This window comes from Monodon monoceros, unplaced genomic scaffold (assembly GCF_005190385.1).
Source record: "Monodon monoceros isolate NGI ecotype Baffin Bay Population unplaced genomic scaffold, NGI_Narwhal_1 Super_Scaffold_2, whole genome shotgun sequence".
NCBI classification, from domain to species: domain Eukaryota; kingdom Metazoa; phylum Chordata; class Mammalia; order Artiodactyla; family Monodontidae; genus Monodon; species Monodon monoceros.
In genome coordinates, this window is record NW_021703776.1 from 79,988,290 (window position 1) to 80,004,007 (window position 15,718).

Below are 15,718 nucleotides of genomic sequence, written 5' to 3' on the forward strand. Positions count from 1 at the left end.
TTTTATAGCTCTGTAGATACAGGGGTTAATTTGTCAAACTTTATCCAGTAGTTTCAAATAATGTCTGTCCAATGGAAGAGATAACCTCTAAGTTTACTGTTTATTACACCTTAAGACACTAAACTAGTTTTATATCTAATCCTCTGATTTATCCCAATATTTATTTATATATTGAATATATTATATACGTCATTAGCTTCTCAAATGCTCTTTGTGCTAGTTTTAACATCTTACTGGTTCCCTAATTAATAAATGGATTGAATAAAATCCTTGACTTTTCCATTTTACCTCTTTATGAAAGTTGTATCAATATTTTTAACTCTTTCAGAATGATACTTTAACATTCTGGTAATTTTCATTAGCTCTCAAGATCATCCTATGTTCTAGTGAACTTACCTAATGAAACTTAGTTCATTGGTAAATAATCTTATATGCTTACTTCAAAATCTGGTACATCACATGGATGATTTGCCTTTCCTGTTTTCTATAACCACATCACCCCTACCTCCTATCCAAGTCATTACATGGCCGATTCTTATTTTTTAATAGGTCCCAATCCATGCTTGGCCTTCATGACTTTGTAACAAGTTATTTGTGAAAGTTAGCTTTGCTAAAACTACTTAATAAGGCATTACACAATTAGAAAAATATTTAATAGGTGAAATTTCTTTTCCTCTATCCTTATCACTCTGAAAGTAGCCAAAATATAGTACAAGGCTTTACATTTATAATACACTGAGTTCAACAGAGAGAAAAATATTCTGAATGTCCCAATGAAGGGTTAAATTAAATAAAAAATAATGGCACCCATAAGTCATAATATCGTTAAAAGTTATGCTACAAAAAATTTTTTGTAAGAAAAAAACTGAAATAGAACATAGACAATAGTTTTTTTTTTTAAACAATAATTATTCTTCTTTTTGCTACTATAATATGACACTTTCCAAGAATGACAGCAAGTTTCTGAACATTCATAGGCTTCATTTTTTCTTAAGGAAATCTTTTCTTCTAGCTAAAGCCAAGTGTTTCTTCATTATTCATATCTCCATTAAAGGAGAACCATAATAAAAGAAAAAAGAAGCATTTCTAAACATTATTTTGTATGATTAGAATGTTCTATAATTTGGTATTATTTCTTATTCATCCTTTTATGCAAGCTTATTGTTATTTTTAGCAATTTTATTCTAAAAGATAGATGAAACACTGACATTAAATAAATGAAATGAGAAAAATTGGTAAGGTTGCATAACAGAGTTTAAGTATATCATTTCATCCACTTGCTGAATAAATAAAATATCAGTACACATTGCCAACAAACACATGAAAGGATGCTCAACATCACTAATCATTAGAGAAATGCAAATCAAAACTACAATGAGGTATCACCTCACACCGGTCAGAATGGCCATCATCAAAAAATCTACAAACAGTAAATGCTGGAGAGGGTGTGGAGAAAAGGGAACCCTCTTGAACTGTTGGTGGGAATGTAAATTGATACAGCCACTATAGAGAACAGTATGGAGGTTCCTTAAAAAACTAAAAATAGAACTACCAAATGACCCAGCAATCCCACTACTGGGCATATACGTTGAGAAAACCATAATTTAAAAAGAGACATGTACCACAATGTTCATTGCAGCCCTATTTACAATAGCCAGGACATGGAAGCAATCTAAGGGTCCACTGACAGACAAATGGGTAAAGAAGATGTGGCACATATATACAATGAAATACTATTCAGGCATAAAGAAACGAAATTGAGTTATTTGTGGTGAGGTGGACGGACCTAGAGTCTGTCATACAAAGTGAAGTAAGTCAGAAAGAGAAAAACAAATACCATATGGTAACACATATATATGGAATCTAAAAAAAAAAAAAAAATTGGTTCAGATGAACCTAGGGGCAGGACAGGAATAAAGACGCAGACAAAGATAATGGACTTGAGGACACGGGGAGGGGGAAGGGTAAGCTGGGACAAAGTGAGAGAGTAGCGTTGACATATATACACTACCAAATGTAAAATAGCTAGTAGGAAGCAGCCGCATAGCACAGGGATATCAGCTCGGTGCTTTGTGACCACTTAGAGGGGTGGGATAGGGAGGGTGGGAGGGAGACGCAAGAGGGAGGGAATATGGGGATATATGTATTATGTATGTATAGCTGATTCAGTTTGTTATAAAGCAGAAACTAACACACCATTGTAAAGCAAGTATACTCCAATAAAAATTTTAAAAAAAAAGATAGACTCAAAAAAATAAATAAAAATAAATAAAATATCAGTGTTGGCTAACATAATGTAGAAAATTGATGATATTCTTTCTTCACTGTCATTGGTAAATAATAGAGAATATAGTCAAAGGGGAAGGAAATAAGATGACACAAACTTCTGTTCTTAGTGAGATTTCCTGTAATATGGCATTTAAGTTAGAAAAGTAAAATCCTGTTCATCTGAATGTTACATTTTCTGTAAAAGTTTCTGATAAACACTAAAAATAAAGCTTAATCATTTAGTTCCTATTCATGTTCCAACGGTCTTCCCTCAAGCTTACATTTATGGTTAGTTTTCCTTAAAAATAAAATGAGTTTGTGCCAGATCAACCATCATGGATTTAGATGCCTTTAGATATTAGCTAGCATAAGCTAATTTTTTAAAAAAATTGAGGTCAGATTTGGTTGGCCCAAGGTCACACTGATATATCGCTTATTGTCTACTAGTGGCATTTGCTGAACGTTGCCTTAGGCTACATTTTTAGTATTCCCTCTGGCATGCTGAGATTAGATGTGACATTTCTTGGCCAGAATAAAACACAAGGTCGATTCTAAAGACTATAATACTATATTTTTTCCCTGCAACTTCGCATTTGCTTATCTACAGTACACAGCAGTTAGTTTTAAAGCGTGGGACTTATGAACCACTACTGGCACATGCTAAATCCTTCTCCTTACAGGATGCCTCCCCACACTGTCCCAGCATGTATAACTATCTCCTGAACCCTCAGCAAAATCCCTGAGAAAATAACCACAGCGGAGGTCAGAATGCTCCAGCTCCTACTGTAAGAGGTTGAGGGAATTTATCCTCCCACTGCCTGGGGAAGGTGACAGTTTCATCAAGAAAATCTCCCACTGAGATAATGTTATAAAGGATGATTGGCATATGTAAATCTATGAGGACTATTATTCAACTCTATTATGAGTTAAAAAGATTTTGTAGAACACCAAATAATTATCAATTATTTATAAAAGTACTTAGGAAAGAAAACCCATTGGTAAGTTTGTAATAGGAAGAACAATTTTGAAACGTCATGAATTTTGCTTAATATTTTATTTTTCTTCCTAAAGCCTTAGAAGAAAAAGTAATAATAATAATAATAAAAACCCACCTTTGGCCTGAAAGCCAGCTTTGCTCTCATAATCACCCTGTTGTATCCACTTACCCTGACTAAAGTCAATTAGTAAATGAAAATATGAATATGTACTTGAATTTCTCTCTGAATGAAATGCAAGGCTTGTAAAATTCAAGCATTTTTCTCAAGCAAACATGTATATACTTACTAGTTTAAAAAAAATCTTCAAAATGACTAATAATCTCCAATACAAAGAAAACTGTCAGTTTAAAAATTAAAATACAATTATAATTACTTTTCTTGGTATGGCTATTGGTACTGAGCTACATGGCACAATAAAATATACTAAATGTGCAGTTATGAGTTTCCTTCATTTTAAACTAGGTCTTATCTAGAAAGGCACACCTTAGAGGTGGGTTTATAATCCTGATTACAGGATTGTATTTATCAGTAATTCAGATAATCTGAAAACTTGAAAACAATACTCTCACTCTTGATTTAAATATTATCTACAAACAACAAATAACTATTAGGAGAAACTCAACAAGAGGCCAATAAGTACCTATTTCCTTCTGTATGTAGCTCTCTGTCTGGGTTGGTATCTAGGAAATGCTGCTCTATGCTGAAGGAGCCTAAGCTATGCTACTTCAACTCTCTGTGTTAAATAAAGTGACTGTCAATATCTGGGTTGAAGCTACAGAGCACAGATAGCTCTTTGTATCTATAAGGGATGCAATGAGCTGTCCAAGCTAACTCAGCAGAGAGAACATTTACTAACAAAATGATTGTAGAGAACCATTGACTTGATGGATGTCTGGGACGGTGTAGAATGGAGGCGCCCAGGACGAAAATGGGAGCAGATTTGAAAGCCTTTAACAGGCTCCTCTTACCCATCCTAGTGTGGTTTATTAGCATGACACAGGCTCCCTGTTTTCTCTCTCTTTAATGATACTGTTCTATGAACCAATGAATGTTTTCATTTGGAAAATAAGAAAGCTCTGACATGTTATCTGGACCGTGGTTTCTTTAGTGATGCCAAGGGAATAAATACGCTAATTCTGTGCTTTAAGGAATGTATTGGGTAAGGCCCGTTACTTCACTGATTTCAGTGCATACTAGGCCCAGGTGAGAAAAAGTTAATATTACACACCTTGGAATATTTCTTTTTGCAAATGTTTGACTTAGAAAATGGAGAATTTCAGTGACACTTGGATATACTTATAGATGGTGATTTTCAGATTACATTCTCCCAAGTTTAACTCATCATTTGTTAATTACGATACCTGAAGCAATTGACCTCAAGCTACTGCTTGATTCTTCATAAAAGAAGCAATTACCATGAAAAGCTACCACATAAATCTTGAAATATTCACAAAAATCTTACACAAATAATATTTTCATAGAGAAATGAAAGACCATGTTCTTCACATACACGCAAACGTACAAAAAGACATTCCTCGAGGAAATAGTCGTTTCTTGGCACACCGGGGCTTTAACAGCAGCAGTGCCAACTGGAAAGAGTCTTCCCTGGCTTTAAAACTGGAACGAAACAACTCTCAACATCTGCAAAACATTCCTTTATTATTAGAAATAAATTATTTGTATAAAAAATTGCATGCGTCAACCATTGCATTTATTTTTTAGCACAACCCAGGGCTTCAATCTGGTCAGCCATTACAAGAAACAGACTCACTGTCTTATACAAGTTGAACAATGTGGGACAGGAACGGGAGTTCTCACAATCACAGAAAAATACTTACAAGAATAACATCAGACACGGTTTATTTCAACAGCATTTTTTTTTTCACAAGCTAACATTAGTTTTCCCTTTGTGATTTTTTTTTTTTTAACTGCTCATGAGTAGGCAATACTTTAGCTTGACACTCATTGGTTGTATTATATAAAATGGGTTTCTTCACTCCCTGTTATTGATACTTTTGGCTTGTGGCTAGTTTTTGTTCCTTACAAGATTGACTATTGATTTGATTGATTGTAGTCTACAGAGATCTCCAGGAGTGAGTGTTGGTGGTGTCACGTTCATCGTTTAAGATCGCATACCACATTTCTTCATATTGTATCATTTCCCTGTTTCAGATTGAATGATTGCTGTAGCTGATATATGTCGTCTTGGTAGAGGAAGCTGTTAAGACAAATTATAGTACAGAATAATGAATTAGTTTGTTAAAATGATTTTAAAATTCAAATATTGCAATGACTTTTTATGATATGTGGTCTTTACAACCTGTTACTTATTATTTTAAACAGTGTAGTAGGATTTCAACAATTGTAGAAATAAAAATGCAGCAGAATTTTTAATCTATAAAACCACTAGTCTCATTTATAGTGTAGACATCTGGCAGAAAACTAAAAATGTGAATGCCCTGGTCTTTAATATATTTAGGTGAAATTCAATTTAAATGTGCATTTTGACTAACAGATTTACAATATAAAAAATGAAAGAACAGATGAAATTCTCTATCCTGCAAAATGAAAAAAGAATTTTTTCTTACAACCCACGTTAAAGACCTCAATTCTTTGAGTCTGATTTGATGACCAAGAAAGGGTTAGTCATTATAATTAGTCATGCTTTGAGAATGAATATATCTTCCATTTAAAAATAGTACTTTTAGACTCTAGAAGTGAACACAGTACAATATCAATGTGTATCGCCAACAGATATTTATGGTCTGGTTTCATCCAAAGGATACAAATGGAGATGTTTAAAAAATAAATAAAGACTCAAAGAAGGAACTTATCATGAACTAAACCCATTATTGTAAGATTATTAGAAAAGTATGAACAAGAAAATATTCTAAGTCTAAATATTCTAATTCTAAATATTTCTAAGTCTAAACTTAGAAAATATTCTAAGTTTAAGTATATTCATACTTAAATTTCCAGAAATACAAATCTAAATCCAAATAATTACTTTGCATTTTTGAAAGATGTGATGGAAAAAATCTGTTTTAAAATTCAAAAGTGATATCTTATTTTTTTCAGTGGAACTCTGGAATGAAAAATCATAAGAAGAAAGAAGAAAAAGTGCAAAACGTATGTATTTCACTATATAAGTTCAATTCAGGGTGAAACAGATTTTTAGAGAATAATTTACTTTTGAACATTGAATAAGGAAATTGTAAAGTTTCTTCTCTGAAATAATTGGCAGTTAGACTCATTCCATTGTAGTGTACATGAATACTGGTAATTGACCAGACAAGTTCTTACCAGAGACCAGGATCAGACAAAGTCCACAGTCACTAAAATTAATACAGGGAGCCCAGGAAGTGCTAGCTGTAGAGGTTTTTGCTGTTTTTTATTTCATTGAATATTATGTGCTTCATGCCAAAAACAGGTGGGACATATCTGCGTATCTTTCTATGTTGCTCACCTTAGGTTATTATTGAGGGACAGTGGAAAGGAAGTAGATCTTAGACTTTTTTTTTTAATAGATCTCTATTGGAGTACAATTGCTTCACACTACTGTGTTAGTTTCTGTTATACACCAATAGACTTGGTTTTAAATTGCATTCTCTTCTCTACAAGATGAGTGAAAAAACGTCACTGAACCAGGTTATGGGGCCTCAGCTTCATCACTGGTCCACAATCCACAACATTGTGTTTTTGTGAGGATGGAGGCACAGTAGATTTGTGGGGAATGGCTGTTGTCTTAGAGAGTCCATATGGAATGCTACTTTTCTATTTATGCTTCTAAAAGGTAGGGTGTCTTTTACCTTTGGTTTGGTGTGAAGTGAAACACAGTGATTTTTATGGTCTTTATTTTTAAATTTATATAATGCTCTCATATGCCTCTAAATATATTCTAAGAAAATGAAATCTGTGCTTCAACTATGCTTTTGAAAGACTTTCATATGATCTTTGTAGACAAGATGGAGAAAAATTATGAGTTAGAAAAACGACCCTTTAAAAGATTGCTCAACTTCCTGCCCTATTCAGTATATTTAACAGTAACTAAAAATGTGAGAAATATCTACCAAATTTGCAGATAGCTAGAAAGAAAAATTATGGTTGTAACAGAGGAACAAGAGCCTAAAGACCTTAACGAAGATGATATTCAGATGTTAATCTTCAAGGATCATTCCAACTTCAAGACTCTAAAGCTTTTTAGAAATTATTTCATTGTTTGAACTCTTAGAAGTAACCTCCAGGGAAAAAGATGTAGAATTCTATTGAGAACTAAGACTGTAATTTACAAAAAGAAAGTAATCTTAATTTTTCTGATTAGAAGAAGGATGTAAGGCTTTGGAAACATAATTTAGTCAACACTGAAACGATGTGAATGGCAGATATCTTGCAAGAATCTTCCGTTTTTTTCTTCCAAGAAGAAAGAAAGATGGATGCTAAAATAATAGAGTTTTTGAATTTTAAGTCTTATCTTTTCTATTAATCACAGACCAATCTAGATTTTGTGGGTTAGGTTCCAGACCACTGCAATACAGTGAATATCACAATAAAGCAAGTCACATGAAATTTTTTTGTTTCTCAGTGCATATAAAAGTTATGTCTACACTATCCAGTAGTCTAGGTGTGTGATAGCCTTATGCCTAAAAACACAATGGACATACCTAAATTAGACAAAAATACTTCGTTGCTAAAAAATGCTAACCATCATCTGACAGTGCAGGGTTGTCAGAAATGCTCACTTTTGAAAAAAATGCAGTATCTGGGAAATGCAATAGAGTGAAGCACAGTAGAACGAGGTATGTCTGCATATTTTCATGGCAGCAGTGATACTTTTACCTTTATCCCAGAAGTGTTACAGAACAAAAGGGATCGGAGATGGGCATACAAGCTAATGTAATACTTCCGCTGATGAATGTGCTTATGTGAAAGTCAGGCTTGAATACAGCAACAGTGAATTTCCTGTGCACACCACACTGTGTTCATAAGCTAGAGAAAGGAGATCTACCTCCAGAAGCAGCTGTTTTCATGAATTATGCATGAATAGAGCTTAAGGAATACCGTGTTACAGCATTCGTTAATTGGGTACCGTTGATAAAATTCATATATACCAACTTTGTTTCTAACTCTCTTTCCACACTTGTATGAAAGAACACTTGACCTTTTTATGTGTGAAATGTAGTGTGCTGCAAATTCAGTCATTAACATGGAGTCATTTGGTCTCCCTTCTAGCTTCACATTGCTTTTATTTATTCTGTGTACCATTAGAAGCTTTCCTTAAATATGTGATCAGAATTTCTGGCATTAACAAGTCATCTTTAAGATGAAATTTCTAAGAATGATGGACTTGTAGAACTCCATAGCTATGAAAGAAAAACATTGCATGCATATCATAAATACAGTTAATTGGTCAGAAAAAGAATCCTGAGTGTAGCATAGTAGCCATAATTATCAAAATCCTCCACATATTAAAAAAAGGGAGAGACTTCCCTGGCGGTCCAGTGGTTAAGACTCCGCCTTCCAATGCAGGGAGTGTGGGTTCAATCTCTGGTCGGGGAGCTAAGATCCCACATGCCTCGGGGCCAAAAAAACCAAAACATAAAACAGAAGCAATATTGTAACAAATTCGATAAAGACTTTAAAAAAAATGGTCCACATCAAAACCAAAAATCTTTAAAAAAGAGGATGCTAAAAAACTAGTTTTTGAGTTTTGTCTTCTTTTTTGTTACTCACAAACCAATCTGTATTTTCATGGGAGCAATGATACATTTACCTTTATATAGTGATTTATAGTTTACAAAACACTGTCCGGTACATCACTGTCAGGTCATTGTGGTAATGGTGACTTATCAAAAGTCCGGTAGCAGAAAGTATGAGGATGTGGCAGCACGGACACTGTTCCAGTGGATTAACTAGTGCTGGTTAGATTGAGAATAGGCTCCACCGGTTTTGAAAGGAGGTATTTTAAATCTGACGAGGCAAGGTACTAGTTACAGAGAGTTGAATGGCAAAAGCTTTCCAATATTCAATTATACTGCTAAAGACATAAGACACACTTTTAGAAGAAAAATTTTGCATTTAAGCTCTTCAAGTTTTTGGTAGTTTTAGAGAGTTTGTGATTTTGGAAGACTTTTTACTTTTTCCATTCAAACCACTTGTGCATTTGGTAAAGGGAACAAGCACACAAGGGGTACATTGTAGCTAGTCCTTAAGTGATCAAAGGTTAACAACTGTTACCAGGAGTGGGACTGCAGAAGGATGTGTGAGGATTTCCTACTCTGTCTCTCCTGAATGTGTAAACTGTAATCACTTTATCTGAGCCTAATTTGTTCAACCCAAACCACTCCTGTAAAAGATGACTAGTACAGTAAAATCCCCGAAGTACAATTTAACCTTCTTTGAGGCCATAATTGACTTTATCTTGATTCACCTTCTTAACTTTCTTTTACCTTCCAAAGGTGAGCATTCAACTCCTCCAAAATATTATAGGCTTAGCAATCATACAGCCTTCACATTTGTAATCTTTCATTCTTATTTTCAGAGAAAAGAGGGAAACGTACACATGCTATGAAATTTCCATTTCAACAGCAACAGAAAATAATAAAAGGAAAACAAAATGTATGAGACTTATTTCTATAGCATGGGATTAGTCTTTGTCAATACAGCAAATTTTCCCTTCAGGGAACTAACTTATTTTTTTAAAGCGGTGGAAAAAGTTTATTAATTTTTTTCCTTACCACATTTCAGAGGTGAGTCCAGGATAACTGGTGTTTATTTCAGGGTACATTTGGTTGTTTCCATGTGCAACCATATTATATAAGGTATTCTGGATTGCTGCTAAAAACCAAGTACAACTATAGACTCTGGTGAGTCATCCTGAGAGTGCCAGTGTTCAAAGTGTATCACTGGCCAAAAGTAGTTTATTGGCATCCTACATTAGGTTTTAACTTCCTGCACTGATGATTTCAAGGCAGAAGAAACAAATAAAATTCTGCCCTGAAATCACAAGCATTCTACACTGATGCCTTTGAGAGTAGTTACAGCACAACCTTTGCTGGGAGCCCAGATAGCCCCACTCTTAGTCAATTGCTTATCTATAATCACCTCCTCTTGCACTTCCTCAAGATTTCATGTTTGCAGAAGAGTGAATATGTGGGGAATGTCTGTGAAATTCTTAAAAGGCTTCTTTCTCTACAAGTAACTAAATTTGATATTTATGAGCTGAAGGCCATCTTCCTAGAGGACCTGGCCAGTCATTCCAAGAAGTCTGATAGTAATTGAAGCCAATAGGTTTAATTAATCAATACTTATCTTCTAAGGATAGTTCTGCATGTGGGCCATTAGAGTAGACAGTGTTCATCTGGAACTCTTGATGCAAGGGAAGGTTTGTGAATCTAGTGAAGACTATAAGTTGTTATAATAATTAAATCAGATAAAGTCATCTCAATCTTTTCTGTATTTCATGTCAAAAGTACAGAGAAAAGGAGATACAGCCTCCTGGCAGAATCCGAGAGGAAGAGGGCATTTTTGTGTAGGGTTTTATCCTTAATGCCTGTGTTATATTGAACCATATACAGAATCTCGTAATGTATAGGTTATACACACATACACACATATATATATATATAATTTTTTTTTTTACTTATTCAGCTTTCTGGTATTTTGCAATACATAACTTCAATCTATTTGCTACTCTTCCATAGAGTCCAAGATGGACTTGAACAGCTCAGTTAAACTCTACTGGCTTAGTTTGGTACCAGTATGTTGTTATGTGCTTCTTCAGGGATGAGTATAGAGAAGATAATAGGTGAGGAACGGAAAAGTGGAGTGGTGGCTGTAGAAGGGGTCCTGTTTTCAGGGTCATGAGGCTTTCAGAGAAGAGCTCTAATTATCTTAATATATCCAAGAAGGAAAATCAAGGGAAACCAAAGAAGGGGACCACGTTGGGGAAACAAATATAGACTATGACTTAACCTAAGATGTTAGCTAACTAGTTTTCTCATTTCCCTAAATATCTGAATAACGTATCATTTATTTGTGTAAGATCTTTGTTAGCATGCTTTATAAATACTAGTTAACTATTAATTCTGTGAAGAGCGACCAGTATTGAACTGAAAAAGATTGGAGAGTAGTTCCTAAGAGCTAAAGGATAATTTTATAAATGAAGCATAGTTCCAAGCTTCAAGCTCTGTAATGCCTCAAAAGAGAGACTTGAGCGTCACACTTTGTAAAAGAGATTTCGTGTTTATGTTCATGCTCTGGAGAGGAGCCACTTGCCTTGAAATCGTTTTGTTCTAACCAAATGGTTCTAACTGCTGTGATGGTCTCATGGTGTGCGAGTACCACCAGGCCCCTGGAACCACGTAGCACAGTCCCCAAGACCAGTAGAAGAATGTTCAACCTACATCTATCAGGAAGTGTTCCCGCTCTTGACCATCGGAAAGTCTACGGATGACTTACTGTTGGTTTCAAGACTCTCACAGAGTTCGCTTTTCACCTCGCCATTTGGTCTGTCATTTCCTTTTTGGATCAGTTTGCTTTGCATGGTGGCAGCTGTCACCACAGCTTTGAAGCTCCTCTTGCGTTTTTGAACATTCTGCTCTGGATGAAAAATTATAATATAAACCTTGGGCATGTAGAGCATGCCCAGAGACACCGAAGCACTTAAACTCATGGAGACAGTAAGTGTTGTTGTCTGGATGTACATCTGAAGAAGGAAAAAAAAACATAGAATCAATGTTGGTAAGCCTGACCTAAGATAAAGCAAATAATATAACGGTTTTCTGAGATTATTCCAGCTTCTCTGCTAACAGTGCATTAGAAGGCACTTATTAGAACTGCCCTTAATTATAGTGAAACGTTCCTTTATCCCCACCTGCAAATGTGGGTAAAGTTGTATTGTTTATGAAGCCCAATTTTTTAAAACAAACAAAAACAAACAAGTAAGCTGACAGAGCTTAGTTTCCTCCTTAGATTATAATTAAGCATATATAAGAAAGGGAGCAAAATCAATCTAGCAAAAGACTAACATTTTATGTCACACAAACCTTATTCAGGGAGGTATCACAAGGTCAAATGTTATTCTTTCAACAGTAAACCTAACCTAGAAGGTAAATTATATATAGTGGAAATAGAGTGGGAGTGAAATAGTCCAGATCATCGCTATTGCACACCATTGCTTGGATAATGCGAGTGTTTGCATCTTCACATAATTACTTAATTCCAGCTTCCAAATTGGATAAATCACAAGCATGCCATAAGGGCTTGATATTTTTTAATAGCCCTCCTAAAGGATAATTCCAGAGGGTTTCTAGATGATTGCATCAGATCAAAATAAATGTGGGTGCTTTTAGAAAATACGTATAAGACTTCCTCCTTCCAAGACTGAAATCTGCCCTTTGGGGATGGGTCCTGACATCTGCATTTTGAAAAATTCTCCCCCTGTGCTCATTCCTTATCCTTATTTCACTGAAATTGACTGCTCTGGTACTTACAGAGAGAAGTCCCTCTGGAAGATTTTTCTTCCTGCAATCTAGAGGTTAATGAACTGAAAAAGTCAAACCTAAAATCACTGCTTTAGCTTTTTTCATTATGTTATGAAAACAAACATGACAGTATTTTAATCTTTTTTCTTCCCCAATGTTATTGAGGTATAATCAAAGAATAGAAATTGTATATATTTAAGGTTTTATCAAAACTTGATGTTTTGATAAACATATATTATGAAATGATCATCTCAATCAAGTTAATTAACATATCCATCACATAGTAACCATTTTATTTCTTTCATTATTTTATTTTATTCTTTTGTGGTGAGAATGCTTGAGATCTCTCTTCACAAATTTCAAGTAAACAATACATTATTGTTAACTGTAGTCACATATTCATCTTGCATAACTGGAAGTTTGTACCTTTTGACCAATATCTCCCCAGTTCCCCTTTCCCCTGCCCCTGGTAACCACTATTCTGCTCTCTGCTTCTATGAGTCTGACTATTTTAGGTTCCACACATAAGTAAGATCATGCAGTATTTGTCTTTCTGTATCTGACTAATTTCACTTAGTATAATGTCCTCCAGGTTCATCCATGTTGTCACAAATGGCAGGATTTCCTTCTTCTTTTTTTAAAGAGTCAATAATATTCCATTGTATGAATATTTCACCTCTTTAAAAATAAAACCTTTGATCTGTTTACATTTTTCATGTCCTGAGCTGAAAATATAATTTCTCCCAAATAACTTGGAATACTGAGGTTACAAGGTAGCCATGTTTTAAGATGATGAAGAGACCCCTTTATCATCTCCATGATTTTTTTTCTGGCTTCTTTTGCTCAGCATAGTGGGGCTTTTTTTGTTTGTTTTTTTTAAACATCTTTATTGGAGTATAATTGCTTTACAATGGTGTGTTAGTTTCTGCTTTACAACAAAATGAATCAGTTATATATGTACATATGTTCCCATATCTCTTCCCTCTTGCGTCTCCCTCCCTCCCACCCTCCCTATCCCACCCCTCCAGGCGATCACAAAGCACGGAGCTGATCTCCCTGTGCTATGCAGCTGCTTCCCACTAGCGATCTACCTTACGTTTGTTAGTGTATATATGTCCATGCCTCTCTCTCACTTTGTCACAGCTTACCCTTCCCCCTCCCCATATCCTCAAGTCCATTCTCTAGTAGGTCTGTGTCTTTATTCCTGTCTTACCCCTAGGTTCTTCATGACATTTTTTTTTCTTAAATTCCATATATATGTGTTAGCGTACGGTATTTGTCTCTCTCTTTCTGACTTACTTCACTCTGTCTGACAAACTCTAGGTCTATCCACCTCATTACAAATAGCTGAATTTCGTTTCTTTTTATGGCTGAGTAATATTCCATTGTATATATGTGCCACATCTTCTTTATCCATTCATCCGATGATGGACACTTAGGTTGTTTCCATCTCCGGGCTATTGTAAATAGAGCTGCAATGAACATTTTGGTACATGACTCTTTTGGAATTATGGTTTTCTCAGGGTATACGCCCAGTAGTGGGATTGCTGGGTCATATGGTAGTTCTATTTGTAGTTTGTTAAGGAACCTCCATACTGTTCTCCATAGTGGCTGTATCAATTTACATTCCCACCAACAGTGCAAGAGGGTTCCCTTTTCTCCACACCCTCTCCAGCATTTATTGTTTCTACATTAATGTCTGTTCATTCTAATGATACCTCTGAAAATGTAAAGTTGTCAGATTGCATCCAGCAATCCCCAAATTAATTGTGTCCTTTTTAATAAAGACTCAAAATATATTTACCTTCAAGAGTAAATACCTGAATCAGCCTTATGGCTTCCTTTTCCTAGGGGAGACTGTTTCTCTTAACAGATGACAAAGCCTTGAGGTGAGAAACTGTCTGAAACATGAAGAGAACTTCAGGCACTAGTAAAAAGACTGTCCTTGTCTGAAAAATCATATCCTGTGGATTACTGAGTTTACTGTTCAATTTATCTACCACTAAGGCTGTCCTTTGCTTAAGACCCTATCGTGAGTATGGGAACACCCTTCAACAAGGTGATATTTAGGATCGATTTGTTTCAAAGTTCACTCCCTTCAGGAAGTCCTCCATGATAAATCCTGATTATAATGTCCTTATTTTACTTCTAAGCACTAGTGCATTAAAAAATAAATACAATGGAGCACTTGCTAATGTATAACTATGTGATTATAACAATTTATATGAACTTTGTAATAATCCATAAAAAATGCACAACCAGGGTATAAGCTTCCCTAGCGTCTGTAATCTACATTTCTTCTTATATACCTCTAAGAAATCACACAATAATTACTCAGATACCACTCATTATTTTTAAGTATATGAAGATCTTCAAGAAACCCTTAATTTACACAAATCATACAGAATACGCTTTCCATAATTTTCCACTCTGTCAAATGGACATCAGGGTTGATGACATTTTAAGTAAGAAACACAAAGAGATGAGGTATGAATCCAGATTCTAGGTTGGGCTCACGCGTACCCTCCTCAGTAGAGACGTGATTCAGATACATCCCTCGGCAAAGTGATAAATTACTACATGCCATGACTTCTCAGGCTACCTGCCAACGAGTGAAAACTCATGTTAAATTTGAGAGAACTAATCTACTGCAATTAAGAAGGTCCTGATAAAATGTGAATATGTGCCTTTAAACCACACGAACCTCCCTAAGCTTTGCCACCTAGTTTTAAGCAACTTATTATTATGAATACTCATAAGCTTCTTATACAATAGTTAATCCTCTTTGAATTCCTACTTATTCTCCAGCTAGCATTGCTGCAGAAAGGCTATGCAGAAAATGGGCTGCAGAGAAAGGATGTAATGATGAGGAAAGGATAGAGCCAAATGCAAACCACACATAAATATTCCAAAGCCACTCAAATAGGGAACCATCAGTTTTGTCCCAGTCAGACCCAGCCAAGTCACTTT

General features: G+C 35.1%; 1 protein-coding gene across 2 annotated transcripts in view; it reads right to left on the bottom strand.

Annotated features, from left to right (window-relative positions):
* Window positions 1-4,902: 4,902 nt before the first annotated feature.
* The window catches only part of GRM8 (glutamate metabotropic receptor 8), a 755,282-nt gene continuing 744,466 nt past the window's right edge, over window positions 4,903-15,718 (bottom strand). The window contains exons 10-11 of one of the 2 annotated variants that reach the window (XM_029233599.1): window positions 11,669-11,970; window positions 4,903-5,484 (exon numbers count right to left, since the gene is read on the bottom strand). In XM_029233599.1, coding sequence (XP_029089432.1) covers window positions 11,674-11,970 — 297 coding nt within the window. In that variant the 3' untranslated portion in view covers window positions 4,903-5,484; window positions 11,669-11,673. The remainder of the gene's footprint in view (window positions 5,485-11,668; window positions 11,971-15,718) is intronic. The other variant, XM_029233597.1, reaches the window with a different exon arrangement.